General features: G+C 28.5%; 1 protein-coding gene across 1 annotated transcript; it reads left to right on the forward strand.

The window, feature by feature from the left end:
* The first annotated feature begins 910 nt into the window (after positions 1 to 910).
* Positions 911 to 3,083, forward strand: LOC105650723 (putative purine permease 11). The gene is made up of 2 exons (XM_012237665.4): positions 911 to 1,189; positions 1,620 to 3,083. The coding sequence occupies exons 1-2, from the start codon at positions 1,129 to 1,131 to the stop codon at positions 2,714 to 2,716; spliced, it is 1,158 nt and encodes a 385-aa protein (XP_012093055.1). The 5' UTR covers positions 911 to 1,128; the 3' UTR covers positions 2,717 to 3,083.
* The last annotated feature ends 8,703 nt before the right edge of the window (positions 3,084 to 11,786 follow it).

Here is an 11,786-nt window from a genome sequence, read left to right on the forward strand (position 1 = left end):
AGATAGACTCTCAAAATGGACATGTCCGTGCCCATCTGCTGGTGCGCATGCGTTGTGTTGGGCTTGAATATTAGAGGCCCGTTTTTAGCTAGCTTTTTTGGCTCGGCCTGTTTTAGGATCGAGCCAGTGCGAGCCGGGCCGGACAACTCGTTTTGGCAATGCTAATTAGCATTGCTTATGGAATAAAATGATAATTGTTAGTAGTATTTATTTATTGTATAATAAAATTAGATTTTACAAATTGTTATTAACCGTTTTTGCAATTTTTAGATTTATGAATATTTTTATTCAAATTTTGCAAAAAAGAATACGGGGAGAAAATTGAACTGTAGTAAATATTTTATGTAATTATATATTTTGAATAATTTTATTAATTATTATATTTAATTATTTTTAACTAGAAATTAAAACAGTGATGAACATCATTCTTGATAAATAATAAAAAATTATAAATCAAATAATGAGTATCTGTAATAAGAAATAACACATACAACATGCATTGTTAAATAACAACGTGTGTGGATATATTTATATATAAAATTGGCAAAACTGTTGCCAAGTTTTAATTTATATACTACTTCTATATAGTTTTTTAAGTTATTATTTTTGAGTAAAAGTATTTAGTTAATAAAAATTGGCAAACCCATTGACTCCTCCGTAATTGTGCAATGGTCCCACCTCAATGTAATCAGGTAACTAAATGGTTCAGGTGGGAAAAATTTGCCTAAATCAAATCCATGGTCTATGTAAACCAAATTATCGAACCCTAAGATTCTTTAAAAAGTGTTTTTAATTTTTTTTTAAGTATATGATTACAGATACTTTCTATAAAAAATTTAGATTTTACTAGTTTAATCTATAGATGGAGTCATGAATCTAGTTGGATAAGTTTTTCCATTCGGTGGGAGCTGTGTATGAGTGCCCTGTACTTGTGTCATATAGAAAATGTGAATGAACTAGCTAAGCTTGTTAGTTTCTCATCATCAATTACGTAGTCTCCTTCCTCTTGTCAAATCCTATTAAAACCCCACTACTACCCCAAAAATAGCCACTCCATTCTCGCTGCAGATATTTCTTTCCTTCTTTCATTCAACAACGGCAGTAGCATCTACGGCTCGAGAAGAGTAGATGGCAGAGTTTATAGGAAAGGTCTCAGCCTCAGTTGCGAAAGAAGAGCTTTCTGTCAAGGGTATAGTTTCTTTGCTTATATATCCTTCCGTACCCATTCCTTTTCCTCCCTTTGTCTCCTTTTTGCTAATCCATTATGTCAAATTTATATTTTCTCATTGCTCTTATGAATCTGATTAAATATTTTGTGTGGATTTGTTTTACGGATAATTAATTTAATCTCCCAATAAAGTTTTGTCACACAGTCTCATCCAAAGATAATATTTTATGCTTCATAAGTTCCATATGATTTTCAAGATCAAGAGAATTTCTGATGATTTGAAATATAAAGCATTTGAAGTATTATTATACACCTTATTTGGCTGAATTCATATATGTAAATCTAGTATCGGTTTTCTTTCTCATGCATGTTTGTATTATAATAGGTATATACTTGTTCCAGTAATTTTTGTTTTTCTGTAAATTGTTTGCCTGATTCCCCCTGATTACAGATAATCAAGGAACGATTACGGATAAGGATGAAAATACTAGTGCAAAATCACCATTGATGAAACTCAAGCACTGGCAGTGGTGGCTGTTGGTGGCAATCAACATTTTCTTCCTTGTTGTAGGCCAATCTGCTGCTGTTCTTCTGGGTAGATTTTATTATGACGAAGGTGGAAACAGTACATGGATGGCAACCCTTGTTCAGACTGTTGCCTTCCCAATTCTTTACATCCCTCTCTTTTTACTTTCTCGCTCTCAAAAGCCTTCAACCTCTTCCACCTCGCCATCCATCAGAACTCTTGCTTTGATCTACTTCTTTCTTGGAGCACTTATAGCTGGTGATAACATGCTGTATTCTAAGGGGTTGTTGTATCTGTCTGCCTCTACTTATTCTCTTATTTGTGCATCCCAATTGGCTTTCAACGCTGTTTTCTCATACTTCATCAATTCTCAGAAGTTCACTTCTTTAATCCTTAACTCTGTAGTTGTTCTTTCATTTTCTGCGGCCATTATTGCAGTTAATGATGACTCAGATGGGCCGTCAGGAGTCTCTAAGTGGAAATACATCATCGGATTCCTTTGTACTCTTGGTGCTTCAGCAATGTACTCTCTTTTGCTTTCACTTATGCAATTGTCCTTCCAAAAGATCATTAAAAAGGAAACATTTTCTGTGGTATTAGAAATGCAAATTTACACATCATTTGTTGCCAGTTGTGTTTCCATTATTGGTCTTTTTGCTAGTGGGGAATGGAAGGCTTTGCATGGAGAAATGGAGGGTTTTGGTCACGGAAGAGTGTCTTACATTATGACATTGCTTTGGACGGCAGTGAGTTGGCAGGTCTGTTCTGTTGGTGTTGTAGGATTGATTTTATTGGTATCTTCCCTGTTCTCCAATGTTATAAGTACTCTTGCCTTGGCTGTATCACCTATTGCTGCTGTCTTGGTTTTCCATGACAAGATAAATGGTCTGAGGGCAATTGCATTGCTTCTGGCTTTTTGGGGTTTTGGCTGTTATACCTACCAGAATTATCTTGATGATTCTCAGGTGAAGAGAGCACAACATGATCCTAATGAAGCCAATCGCGAAACTGAATTGGTGTGAAGATTATTAGTTTTGTTAAGGCCCGTTTTATTACCAGATGAGTCAGGTTTTTATGCCTAATTATGGTATAGAGAATCCTAACAACAGCCTCACACGTATTGGTTAGAAGTTTTTTTTTTTTAAATTCATAAAAAACCAAGAAAAATAAAAAGTTTTAGTTAGTTATAAGCATAAAAGATTAGTTTAAATTTTTGTTTTGCCATTTTTTAAGCATGGAATTTTAGTTAGAGTTTATTGAAATTATACTTAAGATAGATCTCTTGTAAAAATAGGTTTTATTTATTACGGTATAATTTTAATTTTAGAGAATCATTATTTGTTGCTATTATTATATAAATAAATAAAGAGTATTTTATTTTAAGATGAATATATTTATTTTTTATTTTAATATTGAGTACAATTTGAAAATAATATTTTATTTATTAAATTGTACCCAATTCAATGAATAAAATATTATTTTTTATTTTAATATTCGATACAACTTGAAATTAGAGTGGTATTATAAGTAAAATTTAAGTTCAGGGTAATGTGAGAAGAAAATTGAATTTACGGTACAATTAAAGTTATTAGTAAAATTTAGAATTTTTTTTAATGATTTAGAATTTATAAAGTTGAATTTTTTCAGTAGTAAATAAATAGAAAGTTAATTTGTGGTTCCATCTTCTTTAGCAATGGGATTTCATATCATCCTCACATAAAAAAAATGTGGTCACTCAAACCCTTTTGAAATTAATAAAATGTTTACAGAAGAGAAGGTGACTAAAGCTCAAATGCATAAATTCACCGTTTTATCTTTCACTTCTATATGAAAAATACTAGTTTCACATGTGGTTAAATTTTGGAACAATAATGTTCATATTTTTTAACTATTCAATAGATATTTAGTTGATCTATTGAATTTAAGTAAAATTAAGAATGCCGCAAGATGAATTTTAGTTATTTATTAATTATTTCTTTTGTTCATGGATTTGATACGAGCATCTTAAAAATACTTCAATGAGGTTTGAGTTTAAGTATAAACAATTCCATAGAAAATACATAAAGTTCATAGCAATATTAATTGTTCTATCGGATGTTTAAAGTAAGAATAGTTGATAATAGTTGATAACAATAATTTTAAAAAATTCAACTAATTATTATTAAACGCTAAATATTAAGGAGATAAAACACCACCTCAACCTATTTAATACTATTATAAATATTATATTGGAATAAAGGCTAATTTAGCCCCTGAACTTATTTGGCAGGATAAAAAAAGTTAAATTTGATCTTTTGGGCCAATTTAGCCTTTGAATTTGTATAAAATAATTAAAAAGATCAGATTTCACCTTTATATCAATTTAACCCTTGAACTTGTTTTGATTTTTATAAATTAACAAATGATTTAATTTATCATGCTTGACTTTTTTATCTCTTTTCGTCCTACACAAAGAGCACTGATATCAAACTTTTTCAACATTTATGAATACAAATTTAAAATCCATAAAAGCATCATTTTTTGTGATATAATAAATTTATAAACATACATTATAATTTTAATTTATTCAACACGAAAAATACATAAATTTTATAAGCGATAATTAATACATATTTATAAATTGACGGAATGCTTACCCCTGATAGCATTTGTGCACTGAAAATAGATAAAATGATTGAAATGATTGTTTGGCAAAGTTTGTGACTGGTTGTGAAAATATAGAGGTTTTACAATAGTTTTGTTTACTTTATAATGTATTACTAACTAGTCGTTTATGACTTTGTTAGAATGTTACGGTCTTGCAGTAGATATTGGTGACACTGTGCATGTGGAATAAAAATTGAAGTGTTGAAGTAAAAATATGAAGAGTAAAAATATGAAGAGTAAAAAAGTAATTCTGCAGTATATAAAAAAGGTATCTAATGGCACAACTGTAAAGAATTCTATTGCAATCAGTTAGCCTATTGACAGCTGTATAAATGTTGTTACTAACCTTACAGTTGTCACGTTTATACAGATTGAATAACAAACTTCATTAATTCTCTCTCCAACTCTCTTCTTTCTATTTCGCTCCTCTTTTAAATTTTTCTTCTTCTTCTTCTTCTTCTTCTTTTTCTTTAGTTCTTCTTCTACTCCGTTTTGTTAAAACTGAGCAGTGTTTACAAATATAAAAGCTAAAATAAAAAGAAAAAAAAAATATGAGACAAGCGATAGATACAAAAGTGGAAAAATTGGAACATTCTGTTGCATTTCATTCATCAGTTATCTCGTTCAATCTCAACTACTCCCAAATTATAAGGACACCAACTAATCCATGTTAACAAATAGATAGGACTCTAAATATAAAATGTGGAAGTGACTTCGTAAACGGATCTATAATTTTCTTCTGCAACTTGCTCCCTTACAAATGATGCCGAATGTCAATGCGTCTTGTTCTGTGGTGCTGAACTGGATTTTTCGCCATCAAACCAGTGAACTGATTATACAAAAAATTGCTGTTGCTCCTTTCTACTCAATTCTCATATCTTGCAAAATTCTTCTTAGCCAAATTGCTTGGCATGGTGCTGAAGCAACAGCCATATATTCAGCTTTGGAAGATGATAAAGCTATGGATGGCAGCTGCTTCTTTGAAGTCCAGGATAGGGCACTTGACCCTAGCATAAATAAATAATTTATAGTACTTTTGCGATCATCTGAGGATACTGTCCAATCACTATCAGAAAATCCATACAACTTAAGATTTTTAATGTCAAATAGAAAAACCATGGGAGCGGATTCCTTTTAAATATCTTAACACCCTTTTTGCAACACCAAAATGAATTACATTTGGACTTTGCATAAACCGTGATAGGAGACTGGTAGCTTGAAAAATGTCAGGACGGCTATATGTCAAATAGAGCAGACTACCTACCAAACTTCGATACACTTGTGAATTTGCCTTCTCTTCTCCATCATCCAAGCAATATTTATGATTGGTGGTCACAGGGGTCATGATAACATTACAATCGTTCACATTGAATTTTGCTAGAAGATCTTTCACATATTTCTCTTATGAAATAAAAATTTCAGCATAACATTATTTCACTTCTAGACCCAAAAAATAACTCATTGCCCAAATCATTCATATCAAATTCAGCTACTATGATTTTCTTGAAATCATTGATTAAGTCAATACTATTTTCAGTATAAATTAAGTCATCCACATAGAGACAAACGATCAATACCTCACTGTCTCCTCTTCTCTTGACATACAAAATAGGCTTACTTGCACTCCTTTTAAATCCTTTTTTGTAAAAATGCTTCAATTCTTTCATACCAGGCACTTGGACCTTGCTTGAGGCCGTAGAGTGCTTTCTTCAACTATAAACCTTTTCCTTCTTCACCATCAATTTCATAACCTTTAGGTTGTTCTACAGAAATCTCTTCTTCCAAAAAACCATTTAAAAAGGCTGATTTGACATCAAATTGAAAAAATTTTCATTTATAATATACAAGAATAGATAAAACAGTTGGAATGGTGTTAAAACTTGCTACCGAAGAAAACATTTCTTTGAAATCAATGCCTTCACACTGCATATAATCATGTGCAACTAACCGAACTTTGTACCTTTGGACTGAGCCATCAGGTTTATATTTCAACTTGTACACGCACTTCAGCCCTAATATTTCTTTTCCAAATGCAAATCAACCAACTCCCATGTCTCATTCTTTTCTAATGCTTTCATTTCCTCATTTATTGTACTTCGCCATTTGTCGCTATTTACGGCTTCTTAAAAAATGTTAGGCTTTTCAACAACTGCAAGCCGACATGGATCGAGTTGTTCATGAATCTCCTGTAGAGATCTCCATTTTCTGGGAGGTGTGCTTGAGGTTGAGAATGATGTTGAGCTAGAGGGGCTAGAAGCAGTAGTATTAGGTGGTGAGGAATTTGGTGAAGAATCTGAAATGTCATTACCACTTCCATCTTCAACTTGTTCAAGAACAAATTCACTATTATCTTGATGAAAACTTACATCATGTTACATCTCATTCTAATTTCATGCACTTTTCTCATCAAATACTACATCCCGACTTATTAGCAATTTTTTAGAAATGGGATTATAAAATCGGTATCCTTTAATTTCCACACTATAACCCACACTATATAGATAATCAATTTAGACATTTTTTAAATATATAATATTAAAGCCTAAAAATTAGGGCCTTCGAAATTTTTTAAATTTCTTTTTCAATTTTTTAAATAAAATATATTTAGATAAATAATTAAGACTTCTTAATCTTCCTCGTAATACATTTGAATTGATTTGTTAATTTTGTTGGAGAAGTTCATGCAAATCTTCTTTGGTTAAAGAAATTTTCTTGTATTTTACTTGCTTCTATTATTGGGTATGTCAATCATTAATTACTCCTCTTTTTAGTTAATATTATCTCAATTTGTTATGATGTTTCATGTGAATTACAGTATAACAGCCTATCAAAATACATATTTTGAAGGATTTTACTTAACCTCTTCAACATCAACAAGTGTAATGACTAATCTAATTCACCTTTGTAATGACAACCATTTTTGAGTAAGCAAAATTAAATTCAGATACTACTTCTTTGATTGGTAATTGGGTGAGAAATTAAAAAATAAAATTACTAACATTTATAGATAAAGACTTGAAATGATAAATCTTATCATTTAAAAGATATAAAAGCTTCTTGTAATTATGTGAGAATAATTGAATTGCAACAAAGTTATCCGCGCAATGCACGGGCCTTCATCTAGTTCTTTCTAATTGTAATGTTTCCAAATTTTGAGCAAATTATGAGTAGAAATTCAATTGAATTCCACTTTATTTATATTTTGTATAAACTATAATTTAACTCAATATGAGATGATTGTCTAAAAAATCTTTAGAAAAAAAGATTAAATTACAGCAAAAAAAAGTCATTAATTTGACATTTTTTTTATAATTTTGGGTATTTTTTTAATTTAATCAATGGATATCTTGTATCTTAATTTTGGATTTGTTCAATAAAATTAATTATTTTAGTAAGCGTTAGCTATTTTAGTAGTATTCAGCTGTTAACTATAACTTTTCATGAAACGCTAAAAATTAAACGTTATATGAGTTAACTTTTGATAAAAAATTACCCTAATTTCTAAAAGCTAGTTTAAACGCTATATTACTAAATAACATTTTAAGTAGCGTTTAGCGTTTTGACTGCTTAAAAAACTATTACCGAACGCAATCATTTGTATCAGAATTGCAGCCTCCTTGTACTTTCATAGTTGTTAAAATATTTAGTGTGAACTCCTACAAATAACGTGTTACTACTGATAATGAAACCCACTAGCATTTCAGGAAAAAAAGGCCTTAATGTAATTAAATTTTAAAACTTAGCAACATTCGGTCTGCCATTAGGATTAAGTTTCTTCTTTTAGTTGTCAGTGGATTTCTCAATTAACTACGATGCGTCATGTGTAAGTCTACACTAATTAGTTTTAACAATCATGTCAGCTGAGTTGAGACGATAATCGTACAAAAGACACAGTTATCATAAAAAATAAAATACAAAATATTATTTTCATGAACATTTTCATCCAAACTTTTAATTGCGTAAGTTTATTTATAATAAGCAAGAAATACCTAAAAACCTATAATTTTAAAGTTTGGATTTGTGTATGGTGTCGAGTGGGTGAATTGGAGTCCTGTTTGTTTGTCTTTTAGGGTCAAAGATATCCAGCAAAATGGACTAGGTTCCAAGTTGCTTCTTCCAATAGTGAATTTATTCATGTTTTATGCTTAGGACTTTGGGAGATTTCACAACATCAATTTCTGCAAAATTCTCCAAAAACAAAACAAGTGAAAAGTTTTTGTACCCAAATTTACAGACACTTACTATACCCTACACTCATCTCTAAACAACATAAAAGGAAGATGTATGGCTGCACCAATGCCCCAGATATAATATCTATTGATTATAGATTATCTTTATATATATATATATTTTTAAAATAATTAGTATTATAATGGCTTGTGGGTATTCAAAGGCTTGAACTTGAACACCATATAGATAGTAAAAATACTATCTGAATTCTTTTATTCATCGCTGAAATTCACCGAAACTGGATCGAATAGAATAGAGTGTCCGACACTGAGGTAATATTGTCATCTCTATTTATAACCCATTAATTCATACCAAACACAAAATACGGCTTTGGAAAAGAAAATCTCATCATATGCCAAAAAAAAAAAAGAATATATATTATATTCAGCGTATTAAAAAATTTTTCAATAAAAATTTAATTACACTATTATCTTATTATAAAATATGAAAAGATAAATTAAATAAAGTATTTCATAATTTAAATAATAGATTTGACTGATAAAATTCAGACATTTCCTGGTTTATTAGATTACTTTATTTATTTGAGAAAAAAAAAGTCAAAAATTGGCCAAATTATAAACATACCCCAAACTTTGCTGGTAATTTTAATTGTGTTCTAAATTCATCTTCCTTCTTCTAGTATTCTGAATTTTAATTTTAGTTACAATAGCACTCTAATTTTTAATTGTATCCAATTTAATAAATAAAATATTATTTTTCTTGGATCTCTTATGATCAGGTTAACTAAAAATCCACTGTTTAATAATGTCTTAACTAATATTGGTTAGAAATTTAAATTCATAAAAGCCAAGTGAAATAATAGATTAGTTTTTTATTTTAATATTTATATAAATAAATAAAAATATTTATTTATAAGCAGTGGTGGTAAGTGATGAGTATAGTTTGAGGAAAAAGTTTAAACTAAGTCCCACAAATAATATTTTATCCATTAAATTGGATACAATTTGAAATTAGGGTGTTATTGTAACTAAAATTGAAGTTCGGAGTACTAAGAGAAGAAAGTTAGATTTAAGGTACAATTAAAATTACCCGCAATGTTTAGAGTATTTTTTTTAATGATTTAGCCTAAAAATCTATTAAATTAATAAATTTCATTAATGCTTTCAATATCCCAGTATTTTAGAAGGAAAAATAAGCGAGACATTATCGATTTTATCATTTTTTTTTTATTAATGATGATATTTAAGCTACTTAATTGCATTCCAAATAGCCTTTTAATATCTACAGAGTTTATTTTTCCACAAAACAATTAAATGTAAATTTCTGAAGATTTCAAAAAATTGATAAAAAATCATGAACTTTGCATTTTATCAATACAAGCGCGTAGGACTATATTAAAAAATTACTATGAAAATATTTAAATTATATTAATTAATTGTTCATAACGTCTGTGAATACAAAAATAGAAATAAGAAATAAGACTATTTTTATTTTTAGTTGATGAATTGAGAATTTACTTTTAATTATAGTTTGACCAGAAGAGAACAATGTGGGGCATTTTGGGTTGGGGAATTTCCAAGTAGCCATCACTTCTGACAATTCCAACCAACCAACAATAAAAGCACATCCAAACAAAGTGGTTCACCATCTGAGAATGAGACACGCATGCATTCCTCAAACAAACAAACAAACAAATAAAACAAATTATTTAATATTTATTTCTTAAAAATATAAATATTTTAATAAAGTCAAATATTAAGTCTTATAAATTTGAAACTTATTTATAAAATTTAACAAAAGTAGTATAGTTCTGATTTAAATATAATCAATAAGGAATTCCCTAGAATCAATAATGTAAAATTTGAATAAATTTTTTTATGTTACAAATTATATAAAAGTATGAATTTATGTTCAAGTTCGATAATTTTTTTTTTATTTTTATATATTCCTTTAAACAGTATAAAATAAGAATATAAATTTTTTTCTTATTTTTAAAAGTTATACCGTCTTCCTTATATATTCATGTGTATGTCCCTTTAATTTCCTTTTCGACCATGTTCGATGACAAGAAATGGAACAAAAATAGTAAATATGAGGGTTTCTTATTAACAAAGTGTTGATTGAGCTGGTTAGCGACTTCGATCCCTGTAAAGTAAATGATATAAGCTTAATCCTCGGTTCCAAAATTATGTTATTATTAACTAACAAATAAAAAATATCAATATTAAATATGTCAATTTGGTATATTAAAACATGATTTAATCAATTATTTTCACGTGTTGAATTAGGTATACTAAAATATTAAGGAAACCAATTATTTTAGGAGAAATATTAACTAAACCATTGTTTAGAGTGATTATCTAATATTTATCTACTTATTGGTTGAAATATTTATTGTTATTTCTATTATAACCAACTATAAAAGCACATCGAACCATGTCGGTCCAACATATAAGACACAACACATGCATTCCTCAATGACAATGGAACAATTAATTAATCAAATAAATAAATAAATATATATATATATATATATATATATATTATTTATTATTATTAAATGTGATGAATCAAATACTCAAATATATATGACAGTGAATAATATTTTTTAAATGAAATGACTAATATTTTTTAAATGAAATGACTAAACTTGAAGGATAAATAAGTGATATTATTAAATATTAAGTATTTTACAATAATTTCAACTAAAATTGAAGAACTAGATATATCCTATTTGTAACAGATTTATCATTCATAATTAGATTGTCATACGTTTTTTCTATGGAAAATGTCATATTATATAAATAGAAAATTAGCATTACGTAGGGGGACACATGCCATGGCCCCCGGATAAATAGAAAATTTAATTTTCCATCTAAAAATATGAAAAAGAAAATATTTTATTTTTGTCCCACAATTAAATAAATATTTTTTTGATGCCCCTGGTACTGAACATACTGTTATATAAAATGTTCATAGTTACTGACTTTTACCAATAAGATCCAGTCAAATTAAATTCCGCGTGCTAATAAAAGTCATTAGACAAACTTCCTCCCATATATTTAAATAAGAAAAAAACTAAAGTTCCTTTCAAAAAAGTACTGAAGTTATTATTGCTATATTTGAATAATTTAATATAATTTTACTTTAATATTATAAATAAATCTTATTTTATTTTCATTTGAATATTTGTATTTTTTGTCCATCCAATTAATTCCAACAAAAATTATTTGTAAATAAATTTTCATATTTAAT

The sequence above is a fragment of the Jatropha curcas genome, chromosome 5 (genome assembly GCF_041381405.1).
Source record: "Jatropha curcas cultivar XTBG-Jc1 chromosome 5, XTBG_Jcur_1.0, whole genome shotgun sequence".
Taxonomy (NCBI): Eukaryota; Viridiplantae; Streptophyta; class Magnoliopsida; order Malpighiales; family Euphorbiaceae; genus Jatropha; species Jatropha curcas.